Source organism: Meleagris gallopavo, chromosome 4, assembly GCF_905368555.1.
Source record: "Meleagris gallopavo chromosome 4, MGAL_WU_HG_1.1, whole genome shotgun sequence".
NCBI classification, from domain to species: domain Eukaryota; kingdom Metazoa; phylum Chordata; class Aves; order Galliformes; family Phasianidae; genus Meleagris; species Meleagris gallopavo.
This window is the reverse complement of record NC_139407.1, coordinates 19,543,759-19,560,452: the sequence shown is the minus strand read 5'-3', so window position 1 is coordinate 19,560,452 and position 16,694 is coordinate 19,543,759. Positions and strand designations below refer to the sequence as shown.

Sequence of the window (16,694 nt, the reverse complement as noted above, 5' to 3'; positions counted from 1 at the left end):
TACCAGCCCGCGTTCCCAAAGGAAGAGGCACGGGGAATGCCCTATCACTGCCCTCAGCAGCTCCATGCTCAACTCCAGCCCTGTGGGCAGGAGCATGCAGAGCCTGGGGCAGGCTGCACTCGGGGCTCACCCCTCACCATGCATGGCACGAAAGGAACATAAACAGGAAGCACGAAGCCACAGGAAGTTCGACTACAGAAGTTTCGTTGTTCATAGAAGCATTATTTTTAATACTTCTATCGCTGTGCCTCGTGTCAGGAAAGAGCGTTTGATTTCTCCCCCTGCTCAGAACTCGGGGAGGTGAAATGTTCCCTCCAGGCTATGGATTGTTCCCCAGCCTGATTCTCTCCACATTACAGCATGGTGGCACCAAGCTGTGACTGCTCACACCCTTACACTGTGGGTGCTGGGATTAGATGAAAATTTAGTTTCCCCTAAATTTTCCAGCTATCTGCTTTCTAATTTCTCCTTCTCTTGGCACACCTCACCTCCAGAATTTCCTCATCCACAGACACAAACTCAGCTCCATCTCCTGCCCCGCTGACAGGTGGACCACTGACTCTCCAGACACAATTCTCCCATCACACTAAAAGCCAGACGATATCCCCTTATTAGTAAAATCTTCACGTTGATAAAATACTATTTCTGCCTCCATTACCCATCTCCTGCACTTCCTTCCCTGCTCTTTTTTCCTTTCTTTTCCCCCCAGCTCCATCATACACCACCATTTGAACACAGATCAGCACTGGTGGTTTACCTGGAGGTTTTTACCGCTGTTATCCAGGGCATTCCCCTGGTTTGAGGGCTTTGCTTCCTGAACACTTGCAGTGACTGTCCTCCTTCCTTATTAATTCTCTGCTCCCTGGCCCCTTCCCCCATGTCCCACACCCCTCTTTTGTAAGCCACATTACTTCCTCCTTCTCCCTCCCTGGGAACATTTTCTGAGCATTTTTCAGCCACTTCCCTTTTCAGGCTCAACATGCAGCCATAGACAAACGAGCATGCAGCATCCTGGGCTCACACGGGAGTAACCCCTGCCTCCAACCGCCTGCCTGCCACAGTACATTTTAACCTCATCAACAACTGCACCAACTATTTATAATCAGCTCTCTGATTACATTCCTAAGGTCAACATCCAGCTCAAAAGACTTGGAGTGGCCCAAGCACTGCTGCAGGTTCTCTCCTCCCTGGGGCTCACAGAACGCACTCATTCCTATGTGCCACCTCCCTCCCGGTGGCCCACTGACCACTCCCCTGGCTCACACCGGATGTGGCTCCATGAGGTGCTGTCAAAGGCAGTTCAACCCCCTGTGCTGGCATCCTGAGCAGATGAAGCCCATGTTATGGTCTGCACACCGTAAACCCCAGCAAGACCCCCCCAAGCCAATTGCTGACAAAGCAAGGTGGTATCTCCCTTTAGCCAGCTTTGTTACATGGTGCCATGCAGAAGAGGTGCAGACTACAGGAAGCTGCTTTCAGCTGAATGGGATAAAAGGGAAGGCAAAACATTCTCACTTTAGCACCGGAAATTGAAAGGGAGAGAAAGAGGAAACGCCTGTGTCTGTTACAAAGAATCTTACAGAAATAAATTTCTCTGTAAGATAGCTGTCAATGTTTAATTTTACTTACGTTCTTGTACAGAAGAGTGCTGGTTGTTTCCACTGTTCTCCTTAAAGGTGTTATGGTTAAATAAGTAAGAACCTGTACATTCTTAATGACCACAAAATACTATGCTAGTACCCTTCATACACAGGTCCACCATTGCATCAGATCCTCTCAGACCACTCAGCTAATATTACCATTTTATGCACATGAGGGAAAACTAGCAACTTCATCCTCCTTTAGAGGGAAGGAGACAACTCAGAACGGCATGACCCATTTCTATACACAATTCTAGTCCAGAAGGACTAATTATATCGTCTAGGTTGGTCTTCTCACACCCCATGCTACTGAATTCCATTGACTGAGTCCATATGAAGCTCACCATGTTCAGCAGACATAGCATCATCACTGCTCCCAGTGAGTCCTCCCAGCTTTGGTGCAGCAGTGGTGACCTACTGAGCTCAATTCCAAGCTTTGCCTCCAAACGTTAAACAAAATACTTTGGAAAATGAATACTGTGCATCTTTCTTTTGAGGCACTTTAATTATATGACCAACAACTTCATGACAGAACACAGTGGTTGGTAGCAAGAAAGTAAGCATGATTTGATCAGAAATGCTAGGCCTCACTACAAAATTAGATCTTTAAGACTCGTGGCTTACAAAGCAAAAGAGGTGATTAATTCAGGGATGTTTCAATTTTGTTTTTGAGTTGAGTTTGGGAGATTATTGTTCTATCTACAGTGACACCCCGTGGTGGTGAAGAGTAGTTATCCCTGAACCCTTTATCTCACAAAAACAAGAGACTCTGCTGTGACTGTCCTGCTGCTTACCCTCACTAACAGGAGGAGATACACCACTGAAAGGAATTTTCTCATCATAACAAGCATAATTCCTTTCAGGAAATAAGGAGAAAAGTTTCCTATTGTGATGTAGTTTATCCCTTACTACCTATACCTGTTAATATTTCTGAAAGTGATTCCATAAGCAGAAAATTAACACATGTAACATTCAATTTGAAAATACAAATTGTATATAAAAATACATCTGCCATAGAAAAGATTACAGGATGCATCCGGATGAAGTGCTACAAGAAGGCCACAGGCTGCATCTTGGGAGGCTCAGGATGGGTGCTGGGAACACTCTGAGGGCTGTCCTTGGGTGGGTAGTACAGCATGGTACAGAACATGATACTGCCCAGGAAGGTCGTTGTATTTTCATCCTTGGAGGCTTTCAGGATTTGGCTAAAGGAAACTGCTGCTGGGCTGCTGCAATGCTGGCGATGGGGCTGCTTTGAGTGGGATGCCGGAAATGCCCTCTAGAGGCTCCCTCCAAACACCACTTCTACAAATGAGCCAGCAGCTACCAAGAAGACAGCCTTATCAGGTTCCTAAGGCTCCTGGTACTGCCCCGAAAGCACGGTGTCAGACGCCTACAAAACAGAGACACATACGTGGCCATAGCTGAAACTGACATTTTGAGTATCAAGGGTGTGAGTTCTGTTCTATGCGTAACACAAGGGCAGACTCTTTAGAAGGACTTATTGGCATCAATCTTTAACTCACCTATTTTTTCTTTTAATAAAGGTAGATTTGAAAATATACACTCCCAAAGGTTGATGTAGGAGAGGCCAAAGTAACTGCACTGAATATAAGGATTTGCTTTGCCAGAACGGAGTTCTTGACCTGCTATAATAAACCAAGCACAACAAATTGCCTATCCAGTTTCAACCTGGGTCTTGACTCTCTTTGCTCTTCCATTGCATAGCAAATGCATTTAAAAAAAAACAAACACTGAATATTTCAGTTTTGCTGGTTGTCTTTTTTCCTCCCCAGTTTTTCTAGAGTAAACAAACATCGTTTTATCTCTCCTGTGTCATCTTTGTTAATTTCCTCATGGATTTAAGGCAGGTTTGTGGTTCTGGCTGGCTTTTCAAATCAGCTAAAGACTAAGGTCAGGCTTCTTGAAAGCCTTTTCAGATACTATTTACACCAATGATCTAGGTACCTGTGAGAATATCTATGTTTAGTTGAAAACACAAGCACTTGTTTTCCAAAGTCAGCTTAAGAACTGCAACGTGTGGTATGAACGCCTGCTCCAGAAGATTCCAGTGAATCTTCTTCTGAGGTGCAAGAAGACAATTGTCTCCCTCATATTTCAGAAGTTTGTTGGACAGTACGTCTTCCAAATTACTCTTTCCCCAAGCCCTACATCTGTATCCTCCTCAATAGCCTACACCTGTTGTAGCTGAGCTCCCGCTTAGTTTTTTTCCATTTTAAAAATACCAGAAGTCATATAATCATATTTTTCTTTAAAGAACCAAAAATCAAAGTGAGATTACTGTCTGTAATAACTACTCATTAAGTCATGCTAAGTCTTGTAAAGCAGGACTAAATAATAGTTCTGATATGCAACAGAACCTGAATTAATACAATGCTTCTGTTTCTCATGAAGGATTCTGAAGCATCTGCTGGTGAGTCTTGGTTCTAATATTACTGAGCTGGAAAAGACAGAGTTGAGATTTACCCAGCATTTCACTACACTGTAGCAGAGCCAAGCCCAGAGCCTGTATATCCCAGCTCCAGCTTGCAAAAGTTGAGTAGAATTCTGTAATACCCTCAGGACCTGAAGATGCAGGAACTCCTGTAGACAAAACAGCTATTTTGGAAGAGTGGTATTTATGTGGCTGAAATACCCCTGCAGGAAAAACATTGCCCAGATGTAAACAGAATGTCTGACAGATCAAAACCAATTGCCAAGACTTTTCTTTCTTTAGTGCTCTTTCACCTGTGTTTGAAACAATCCTGATTTAGCCAGGACAGGATGAATGACATTTTCACAACAAAGAATTCAAGGAACATTCCTATTCCCAGTTACTTTAAAGTCAATTAACAGAATTCCTATCAGTCATTTCATATACGTAATTGCACAGCTGTGTGTTGCAGTTCACAACATACTTGGGGTTTCTGTAAACGTTAAGACAGACTAACCCTCTCTCCCAAAACATTTCTGCGAGAGATGAGTTTCCTCCTATTCAGCAGTCATCAGAACGCCCATTTACAATGCTTAAAATCTCCTCACCTACATAACTTTTGAACCTTTAATCCCCATGTCTCACTCATTCCCCTTATTACCTGGCTATCATGTATACAATGCTTTAAAGAAGCTTCTCAGCTTCCGGTGTTAAAGCAGAAAAGGGATTCATTTATTTTCTTATTTATTTTCAAGAAAAAGGGATGTAATTGATCAGATCCTAAACAAATAATACATATAGAAAAGCATTACACAGTTTAGGTGACAATATTTAATTTAAAAAATGCAAACGCCTCTGGAAGAAGACATCGATTCACTGACATCATTTATGCTACACAATATAAAGAATTTTAAGTCTTGTTTTGCAAGCCCCTTGTGGTTATTTACCAATGCCTTCCTCTGTTCATCAAAAACTGTCACAAGCTGAAACATCACCAAAAGCATATATGCTTCACAAGTTTCTAAAAGCCTATTCCACTCAAAACTAAGAGACTTATATTTACTATTCATTAACGTACTAAATTCTTTTAAAAGACATGTACAATTAACCCAATTGATAGCAGACAAGGAAATTTCACTGGTACCACCATATTTAGGTTTCCACAAAGATCAAATGTGGTATATACATCTGCAGAAAGCAGAACCACTCTAATTTAAGGGCCAGAAAGAGGAGAGCTGGCTTTTCAGAATGCAGATTTTCTTTTGCATTGAATCTTGTGGCCTCAAACCTGCCCCAGGAGTATTAAAGCTCTCCCTAGGAGCTGCAAAAGAAAGGCCTTTGGGAAGACTGGTCCCTTACTTACTCAGTTTCAAGGCTAAACATACAAATTTACTTAGAAACAGATACTGTGTTGATAAAATTACCTCATCTCATGTTCCATATAAAAAATTATAAAATAATCAAGACAAACTGACTTCTAAAGATGCCTCCTAAGCATATGTAAAAAATGAAAGCCATTTTTCACAGTTTACATCTTAAGTAATACAAGAAGTTTAGGCTACCTTATCACCTAAGCTTAAAGACTTGATTTTTTTAAGAAGAAATGTGTAATGACACTACCATCACATTACTATAATTGCAAACAAATCCCATTCTGAATCTTCTTTCTACTGGTAAAGAAATGAAACCAAAACATTTACAAGACCTGTTTCTTTTCTCTGCTCCTTCTGCAAAGTGAAATGTAGCACCAAGTAGGTCTTGTAAGTGATGTGACTTCTCTTCAGTCTCCTCCTCATAATTTTTCCAAATTCTTATTATATTCAAATTTTCCTGTGCTTCATTTCTAACTTAGCCATACCATGGGTTTCTTCTAGTAACGGACATATCCAACTCTCAGATTGTTCATTTTGCCATATATGGCAGTGAACAGTAATTCAGACTTAAAAGTGGTATTCCATACTAACAGTGTATAAATTACAGATAAAAACCTGAAGTGAAAAATTGTAAAGTGCTTTTTTTCTTTTCTTTTTTTAGCAAGGAAAGTAAAATTCTTTGGTAAGCATAGACACAATGCACGGAATCTGTTTCTTTGCATTGAAATCCTGTCGAGTGGAGCAGGATTCATATTCTGCCACTCTGCGATTTACACGAGTTAAAATCTGCATGAGTTCAAGTTTTCTGGCATGTTCCTTCAGCATTCGACACAGAGACTGAATAAACCAGGAGCCTTCAGCTGCGTTCCTCCAGGAGTAATAGCCTGTGGAAGACAAAGAGATCAAGCTGATCAGATGTAGGAGCCTCTGACACAGGACAGGATAGCAGTTATAGAATGACAAACATACCCAAGAGCAGAGAAGGTCTTAAAGTAAACAAATAAAATCCCCAATCAACAAAGTTGAGATTTGATAGTCCCTTCAAATTTCAACCCAAAAGGTTTTTCTAACCATCTATTTTTATCTAATGTGAGAAAATTTTAAGTAGGTAGAAAAAAAAAAAAAAAAAAAATCAAGAGACAGGAGAATTATTGCATGGGGACTGCTGAATCATGGCCTGAACCTCTGATTGATCACCTGAGGCGAGCAATGAATTAGCCCTGGGAGCACAGGTGGAGCCTGGCTGCACCTTTCCTAGCCCCATTTAAGAGCTGACTACTAGTCGGGAAGGATCTCTTCTGGAGATCCCTCTTTTGGAGTTTTCCAGAAAGTCCAGGACAAGGATAAGCCCTCTATTTTTTTTTTTGTGTGTGTGTAATTAACTAAACTCTCTTGTATATTTCTTAATTATACCATCTGTATATTCACTGATTATACAATTATCTTCTGCTCTTACATGTTAATTATTTATTACTTCATTACAGAATACACATATGCAGGAGCAGTGACAGCACAATGAGAGCCAAAATGCAAAACAGATTTCATTGTCACCATCTTCAAGTCTAAAAGCATGAATTGAAGACTAGATCTTGCTTCTGAAAACTGGTAACATAGTAGGAATAGTAAGGTTCCTGTCACCACTAATTCATTTAAGCTGCAATGAAATAGAGCTGACAGCCAAATACTACTTAGATGCTTATCACCATTTCTGTGTGTATAAATATACACACACACAAATACATATAGATGTTCAACTGCTCTATTCTTTCAGAATATATTTTTTCCTGTTGCAAATTATTTGCACAATCAGATTAAATCAACCTGCAGCAAATTAACATCTGAAAAAGACCTATAATTAGCTTTTTTCTGGGAATTGAGAGTAGCAAGTACTTCAAAGAAAATCAGAAACTTTAGAATAATCAGCCACTGAATGGAGAACACTGCAAACTGCCAGTATCAGTATAAGCAGATACACAGATAGAATTTCAGCAACAAAGATTTTCTTTGCAAGTTTCTCACCTGGAGCAGTAGAATATGCATACAGGAAGTCTGCTTCCACAGGTATTTTTTGACACACAGTTTCATCTGGTCCACTATCTGCTTCAATACCAGAATCTAATTCTGTCCCTCTACAGGCCTATTTGTTGGAAAGAAAAATGGACAATAAAAAATAAATGAGAAAAAGGCAATGACTGTAATGATAAGAATATTGTAATATTTTCTTCTTTGAAGATGATTAGACTAGTAAGACTTAATATAAATAAACACTAGTTATTTTTCTTATAACTACTGTTTGGTTAGAAGGGATATTCGTATGAAAGTACATTCAGAAACTCACTGAGATATTGGCTAGCATTCAGAAAAACTTTGCATCACCTTAACTCATTTCAATTAAGGTGAGTTCAGCTATTACAAATACTAAGAGGGCAGACTACTCCAACACTAGACCTGAAGGGAATCTTATTCTAGAAGTGAATCCCTATAAGGCAATTTTAGGAATAACTAGTTTGTACTTGTAACTTGTGGGAAACAATTTTTTTTGAAGTATTCTTATGATTTGATTATCACTGTTCAGTGTAGCTCACCTGAATGAAAAAGAGTTTGGGTTTCCCCGCTAGACTTCTGCACTTGTCACCTCTGAAAAGGCTCGTTAGTACTTTCAGTTCAAGAGGACCATCTGTACCATAGAAGAGTCCTTCATCTCCATGGCTTAGCAACACACAAACAAAACTGCTTCGCTTGCTGTGATCTTCTTCAGAAACTTGAAAGAAAAGAGAATGAACTTATTGCACTCCCCAGGAAGCTTTGAACGTTGTGTATTTCCTATGCGACAGAACTCATTAAGAACAACTGTTTCCAGGTCTAGAAACCTCAAACACCTTTCACTTCTAACAAAAGGAGCCAGAGTACTTTACTTCGTAAGGTCGGACATAGAAAATCCTAAACTTAAGGCCAATCCTATCCATTGTAGAACGTGGCCACGTGGAAAAAATGGCAATGAACATTGTGAATAGACAAAGTGAGTTGGGAGTAATGATTCAGCACACTATCTCAGATTCCAAATGATGCACCTCACTTATATGGCAATGGTCATTAGGATCAGGCTGATGGGAAGTTCTGAGTTTTAGGAAAGGACAGGGAAGTCTTGTTTCTTCTTACATTTCAACACTGGATTACATGGCAACTGCATATGAAAATCGTTGATGCTAGATGGACTTAGCTACTAACATTACACCTTTCCCTTTGCTCTTGCCTTCTAGAAGCAAGGTCTAGCAAGATTTTTCAGGCTTCTGAGTTTTGTACTTAAAGACTTTAAGCAAGACAGAAAGCTTTTCATCTTGTGGTATGTAAAGATACAGAAAATGCATTCTACTTTGGTTTTTGTTGCCTGAAACCATGGGGATTGTTCTTGATAACCAAAATGATTCTTTTAAGTGTACGAAAAGATACAAACAAGGTTTAAGAGAAGGGATCCAAAAAGAATTTTGAGTGGGAGTTTCAAGAAAAAGCAAGAGTTAGTAGACAGAAAACACCAGAGTCCCAAAAGCTGAAATCTTCTGTTTTACAGCTTGCTGAAATACTGGATTTCTATTCTGGAAAAACTGAACTATTTTTGTTTTTCTCAAGCAGCGCATGCGCATGCTCAGGCGCTTCTATAATCTACAGACAAGCACTATATCTGTAAAAGTAAAGAAAAGCTAGTTTTGGGGAAATCTCTAGTTAGGCCATAGTTTACACCATCCATTTGGAGGCCTTATATGTATACCACAGGAAAGACAGAAGCCTGGAATCAGAGAACGTGACCTTCTGCTTTCAGCTACTGTCAACAGACAAGCTGCAAGTTAACTATGTTTAAGGATCTTCTCTGGTATAAACATTAACTGGCACTAAATAGCCAAATCCACGCTAGCAAACATACGCATTTAAAAAACAGGATTGCTGCAGACTAATTTACTGTTGGGAATACTCCCTGGAAAATTAAAAATGTTTTTCACTGCTGAACTATGACCAGAAACAGTCTGAGAGTGTGCCACTGTTGTGCCAGAGAACCTTCCAACAGTTTACTAGAGTAGACTATTTCAGGGCAACAGAACACTTCAAGGCACCATTTAATTTACTAGTCTAGATGTATTAAGTCCAAACAAAACAAGATCAACACAAAAGGTAGTATAAAGGTTTCACTTGTAAAAGAGCTGTTTTGCATCACAAGCCAAACAAAACATGAATCACTTCTCTAAAAGAGTAATTCAGTCCACATGCAGAACTACAATAGTTCCGATCCCCCGATAAGAACACCTCTGGGACCACACTGCCCAGAACCCTTTTACCCAATTAAGCAAGTTTCTTTCCAGTTCGCAGTTTCTGTGATTCAAAGGTCAGAAAATAAATCATCCTGCATTCAAATTTCAGCCTGTTTTTCCAACCCTCTTTAGAAGATGAGAAAGGATTCTGAGACAACAGTCATGGCACAAGAGACGGAGAGACAGCAAAGATGAATTAACATAGGAACTACGATATATATGTTCTCTTTAGCAATAAGGAGGTGTGAAATACTCTGTAAAAGAACCACAGAAGAAGAGATTTAAGTACTAGAAATGATTTTGGAAACAGTAGACTTAACACACATTCTGATCATACTTGAACTTACCATTTTTCAATAGCTTAAGAATATCTCTGCTTGACAGATCATTGTTAAGCTTGACTTTATATCCCAGCTTCATAAAAACTTCTCTGACACTTGCAGCATCTGCATCCGTGCCTGAACGAGATGACAGTCCTAGACACAAAAGACAGGTATTATTTTGATCTGATATAAATAGCACACTCTAATTGAGTCAAATTATTTTCTCTCTTATATCTGCAACAGTCTAGAATATTATTCCATTACTCCAGATCCACTCTAAGAAAAAAACATCGTGCTATCATACATGCATGCTCCATCCCCCCCCATACCTATTTCATATATTTATCTATTACTTATACCTACCTATCTATATTGAGAAAATTATCTTATTTACGTTACAGAAGACATGACTAAAAGGCATGGCAGATTTGCACGCTGCCAATCAACTTTTCCTCACCACTATTCCCTCTGTGCATATTTAGAAGAATACACTGAAATGAATCCAATCCACTCAAACCACTTAATTTTAGAATGCAATCAAAACTGGACTGCATATTTAATTCTGAAGAATAATGCATCAAATTTATCTGAAACACAGAAAAAAAAAGTAATAATTGAAAGCAGTACCAGTCTCATGGTGGAAGTTCTTATTGTTTATTATAACACATACTCCCATCTCTGGGTAATCCATTCTGTAACTGTCATCAGGCAGAATTCCAGAGTCCACAGACTTGCTAGCAGGTAAGTTCATTCTGTACACAAATCAGACAAGCTTCAAGTATTAATTTCTGTTCTCTCTTCTCTGATTTCTTAATATCTAAATAAGTAAATGGCTATTTAAGAAAACGAGTGAAAGTGGTAAGATTTGCTATTTGATTCATGGAAGTGATGCCCGTAAAAATCAGTGGACAGATCTGACGTGAGACTAATGAAAAACACATTTGCCCAGAGGTTGAAGTAACCCATGAAACTGCTTTGTATGGTTATGCTCCCAAATAATATGATTGATACAAGTTCCATTAAATCTATGTATACACAAATAAACAGATAAATAAAAGTAATTTGTATTTGTTGTAACCTTCTGTGCAACTTATAGCAAGATTAAAATTCAAAGCATCAAGAACAAACTCTCTAAAGTGATAATGTTTTTGCACAGAATAACTTCACACTTAAAACATTAACTTAAGGAAACCAATGATCGTACCAATAACAAATCAGTTGTGGATTTTTTTGGTTTAGTCTGTTTGTTTACTATTGTCTTTTGATAGCTACATACCTGGAGACAAGATCAGCTCTAAGTCTCTAAACCAAACCTGGATCTGAATTCCACCCAAAAGCTGTAATACCACTACATTTTCACAGGTAAATATTCAAAAGCTAGAAAATGACATAGCTGTAGTTCTGCCTTAATGTGCACACTAACTACACCACCTCTTGTGACTCTGAAGCTGCTTCCAACATTACATAGTCAACACATGCTCAAGTCTGCCTGTCTTCCCTCATTTAAGCATATGGGCAAGTGGTTACAAGATCAAGACCTGCTATCACATTTTGTTTTACAAATAAAAAGTTTGTAATGCTGCTAAATTGACTCTCTCTCAAAGCACTAGAATGAATGACTTCAGAAGGAAATTATCTTCACAGAGAAGGTGCAATCTGATCCTAGCACTACACCAATGTAACAACCAATGTCGCCAGGAAAAATAAGACTGCTCATCTTCCTTCCCACTGCTGTAAATTCCCCTTGCGCCAGTCCTTCTGCACATGTAGGTCTACAGAAGGCCAGTTTAAGAGACTGAACTGGCTGCTGCAGGTTCCAGCAAGATCTAGAAGTAATTCAAGGAAAGGTGTGAACATTTAGCCTGGATTAAGACAGAGAAATTTATTTTCAAGAACAGTTAATGACTTGGTAACCGCTAACCCATATCTAACTGCACCTTAAGTATCCTGCTTTTTAGTTCCTTGTTCATACATATACCCTGTTTTGTCAGAGATGATATACTTTCAAGCCCAGCACAACAACTTTAATATGGGTTTTTTTTTCAATGATTAGCATAATTTACCATATTTAAAAGCTTAATTTTTAATAGCATCTCTTCTACAGCTCTTGTCTTCAGTTACAGCACAAGATTCCTCAACACTTACATTGAGAACTTAAGCCCAAATTATCTCACTTACCCTTTGAAACCAGGGAAAGATTTTGCATCTGATAGATCTTCCCCTGAGTGTGGTCCATCTTTTATGTCAGTCATCATGGCTCTTGATTACCAGCTTGAAAACACAAGCAAACAGAAACATATGAAAATTTTCATGCAGCGTAATACCTTCAAGATTGCTTATTTTTTCCACGGAATCATAAAGGTTGGAAAGGACCACTAAAATAATCCAGTCCAACCATTAACTCATCATTTTGTTAGTTTTTCTTAAACCTCTGCACAGAGAGTTGTTTTGTTTATTTTTGTTTTTTTAAGATTATAGAGAAAACAAGAAGTCACACAGAATGACTTCAGCCTAAGGGTATTAGTAATAGTAGGCAACTATAAGCATTTCTCAGTAATCTCGACATATCTTGTACTGTAAAGAAGAACAGTAAATATTTTTCTGAATTATTGCATTCCAAAACAACTTTGGAAGAAAAAGCGTAGATCTCATGAAAAGCAGGATAGAGACAAAGAAATTTAAAGTAATCTCCAAAATATTAAAAATATCCCTAAATGCTTTACTGACATTTTAACACTATGGATATTGTGTCATATTTGGATCATTCTATCTCACGATGATAGAGAAATCCAAATTTAAATCTCATCAGCGTAAGTGAAACCAACTGCAATTTAAATTACGTAAAAAATGCAACAACACAACTTTAAATAGTTGATGGAATTAGTTCTGCACTGTGGACTGCTACTTAATTCAGTGCATAGGGAAAAAAAAGTGTTGAATGATATCAAGGCAGAAATCAATTTAAAAACAATGATCCTTCCTTCCAGTTGATGGTTTGTTTTGGAAGGAACCTTAAAGCCCCCTCCAACCCTAATCCCTGCTGTGGGCTGGGTGCCCCCCACCAGCTCAGGCTGCCCAGGGCCCATCCAACCTTGGGTACCTTCAGGGATGGAGCACCCACAGCTCTGGACAGCAGTGCCAGCGCCTCACCACCCTCTAAATGAAAACAAAACACAAAAAACAACAAACAACTTCTTTCCATTGTCTAATGTAAATCTACCCTCTTAGTTTAATGCCATCACCACAAGTTATCTTTAACTTGGGATTCAGAAAAGGACTAAGTTAAATCATTGCACAGGACAAAGTAATAATGACTCAGAAGTGGATAAATGCTTAGACCTCAAGAAGAAAACAAGGCATGACAAGGCAAGAACTTTAACAAAACTTGCTGAGCAGGCAGACCTATGGTGAACTGGGACTTATGAGTAACCAGGCTAACTAGAAATACTGTTCAGTCTATGTTGAAGTTAGGGCCAACGGTTCTTAATGTGAGGCTCACAACTACACTTGCCATCTCGTACTATCATTTTATTGTTTGCTATCTTCTTACTTATATTCGTGGTGTATTATTTGGAATATCCCTGGGACCACTTATTTTCTGTGGCAGCAATTACCGATACATGAGAAGCACTATTCTGGGTATGTATGAACTTCTCTCTTTCCTTGTTTCTTAAGAGACATTTACTTACAATTGTAGTAGCTCCAAAAGATCTTCAAGGTTATTCTGGATACTGTTTCCCTGTATCTTGAAGCACTGACGTAATTAAGAAATATGGTTCATAAAAAAATCCCAGACTTGAGAACTATATCATATGTTGGAGATCTCCTGAAAACCAAATTACAGAACATCAAAAAAGCTGTTATTTTAGAAATAAAACTCATAAAATGCATTATCAGTTCACATTTTAGAAATATACTTTAAATATAATGAGGCAGGAACTCGGTTGATAATGCTGAAATTACCTGTCTAGCACCATGATCTGGATTCACTCTGCCTAACTACAAAGTTTAATTTCTTAGAAGTTCCCTATGTGAAAAAAAGACACATGCTTCCAAAGGGTAACACAAGTACAGAACTCTCTGCTTTTCAGTTGCAGTGAACTGTAGAGGTTGTGACTGCTGGGAACTGGCAAGAACAGCTGTCATTGAGAAGAATGCCCGATGTCCCCCTGCTCCAGCCCAGGTATTTCTGCAGTTCTCCAGCACTGTGAAGGTCTGCAGTGCCAGCATTTAAGGGCTGGGTCCAGGCAGTGTAAACTAGCAAATATATGACCAGCTGAGATGTGGTCACACCTTGAGTCAACCTGGGCTACCAAGGACTACTTTCAGAAAGACTCAGCCAAAGTATGGGGACAGCTATTGACTCCTTGGCTTACAGGGTGAATTTGGGATTGTTACAGAGGGCAAGTGGATTACCAGGCTGCTCTGGGGTCACTTCAGACTGCTCCAAACAAACCCCTGCATCCCATTAGGGACTGGTTTCAGTAAGCAGCAACAGGAATAACCCTGGCAAATGGCAGACTTCAACAGGCAACTTTAAGACTTAGCACAGTCTGCAACAACTGAATGCTTCGCTACCACAGATATCAACACTTGCCACAAACAGTAAGAATAAAAAAGGATATTCAACAACTAAGTAATCTTAAATTAAGGCATCTCCTTGACTTTTTCGTAGCCCCGATTAACTGTTGTCGATCCAATGTCAAATTGGATTATAATGAATTACAGTTATTTGCTCCACAACACAATTTGCAGTACCATACTACAAAAGTATATCTTACTATAGCACATGCAAGCTTAAGTTCTAACCGACAGTTTCAATTGTTTAATCAAGCATTAAAGTCTACCGCATTCAGCTGCAGCTCAAGTGGAGCTTGTCAAAGTATCTTTAAAGAAGCTGGAGACATTATGCAGAAAAGCCTTGTATTCTACATTAGCCATTTAAAAAATGTACACTTCATATGCAGAATCTGTAACTCACCTTTAACATTTGTGAGTTTCTGAATGCCTTAGTGCACCAAGTCACTTGCACTTGCCTAAAAAGCAAGAGACATCCACAAAGAGAGACCTGTTTCCTTGCTAGGCACGCAAATGCATGCTTTCTGCTCTAAAGCACCAGTCAGGGTGACAGCAATGCTCCCTGCAAGACGACGCTGATTCAAATGGCTAGGAATTGCCTCATCCTAGTCGAGTTAATGCAATGATGTCATATTCTGTCAAGCAGAATTCACATTTCCCTGTGGAGAATGATCTCATGCTAAAAGGGACACGGAAAGAAATCAGGGCAACGCTTCAAAAAAATTAATAGAGAACTTATTCTGCTCCTTGATACTCCTATTCTGAAAGCTTGGGTAAGAAGAGCTTTCAATCACAAGGAAACGTAAAAAAATCAAGCAGCAAGAACAAGCAACAGCCTTTTTAAAAAATCTTGCAGAGTATGTTCTGCAGATTTCAGGAAGCCTATTTTTATGACCTGTTTTACAATATCTTTGTTTCAAGCCATACAAACTAAGCAAACAAACCATGAGGTGGAGATACAGAGCGTAAAGGTAATCCTACAGAGATCTCGAGCAGTACGATGTGGAAAGAACAGTGCTAGAAAGAAGCACAGAGCTCAGCAACCTATGAGAAACAACCAGCATCTCCCAGACAGCAACAAAACCAAAAGCATATTTTGCTCTAAACGCAGTTGTTTCAATGCTTTTGTTTTGATAGGGAGATGATAAAATTTATGTATTTAGTTTGTTCCAGCCTGGATTGACTTACTGTCCTCAGATCTTCGTTTATATCACTGCTGCCACATAAGCAGCACCCAGTTTGCCCAGAGAGGCAGTGGATGCCCATCCCTGGAGACAGCCAAGGTCAGGCTGAGGGGCTGTGAGCACCTGATGGAGCTGTAGGTGTCCCTGTACAGTGCAGGGAGCGGGACCAGGTGGCCTTTAAGGATCCCTTAAAGATTCTAAAATTCTTTTCTCTTCAAGGAACTATTTGCTTGAACGTCGAACCGCACAAGCCATCCAGCAATGAGAATAGCCAAGCTTCCGAGAGAGGAAGAGAAGCATATCTGACCCGCCTCCAGCTGCCCTCACAGCCGGGCAGCCAGCTCAGCTCTTCCCCGCCAGCTGCTACAAAAGCACCCCGTGTCACAACCAAAGCGCGTGTCCCGAAACAGAAACCGCAATCGTACAACGCGTCCTACCGGCGACAAAAGGGCAGACTTCTCCGCCGCGCGTCACTGCAAACGCACAGTTATGCGACTGCTAAAGACCGAAAGCTGGTATTTTATGCCCGCATATACCGCAGCCACGCTCCCTGCGGCCACAGGGCCGCCATGGCGGAACGCTCGTTGGGAACAAAGCGCAGCCCGCCCCGCCACGCCCCTGCCTGCCTCAACCCGCACCGCCGCCGCGGGGCCGCGCTGCGCGGCTCCCGCCACACCCTTCGGTCAGGCGGCTCTATGCCGCCGCGCCTCCTCGCCTCCTCACCTCCTCCAGCGCTGCCCGCTCCGCCGCGCTGCCGCCGAAGAGCCGGAGGGCCGGCAGCAGGCAGTCCCGCCCCGCGACCCCGGCCCCGCCTCCCAACGGCCGCCGTTCGAAAGCCTGCGGCGCGAGGGACGCGGAGAG

The 16,694-nt window shown here is 40.3% G+C and overlaps 1 protein-coding gene across 6 annotated transcripts; it reads right to left on the bottom strand.

Annotated features, from left to right (window-relative positions):
- Positions 1-4,801: 4,801 nt before the first annotated feature.
- Positions 4,802-16,682, bottom strand: CASP3 (caspase 3). Of its 6 annotated transcripts, none has more exons than XM_085222424.1 (10): positions 16,271-16,469; positions 15,053-15,328; positions 13,761-13,897; positions 13,163-13,227; positions 12,250-12,342; positions 10,699-10,823; positions 10,096-10,224; positions 8,033-8,208; positions 7,467-7,584; positions 4,802-6,331 (listed from the first exon to the last, which is right to left on the bottom strand). In XM_085222424.1, exons 5-10 carry the CDS (start codon positions 12,324-12,326, stop codon positions 6,105-6,107), a joined length of 852 nt encoding a protein of 283 aa, XP_085078550.1. In that variant the 5' UTR covers positions 12,327-12,342; positions 13,163-13,227; positions 13,761-13,897; positions 15,053-15,328; positions 16,271-16,469; the 3' UTR covers positions 4,802-6,104. The 6 variants fall into 6 exon arrangements, with proteins under 6 accessions (XP_085078550.1, XP_085078545.1, XP_085078548.1 ...); XM_085222419.1 differs by having other exon boundaries at positions 13,172-13,227; XM_085222422.1 differs by having other exon boundaries at positions 13,172-13,227; positions 15,053-15,107.
- Positions 16,683-16,694: the final 12 nt, after the last annotated feature.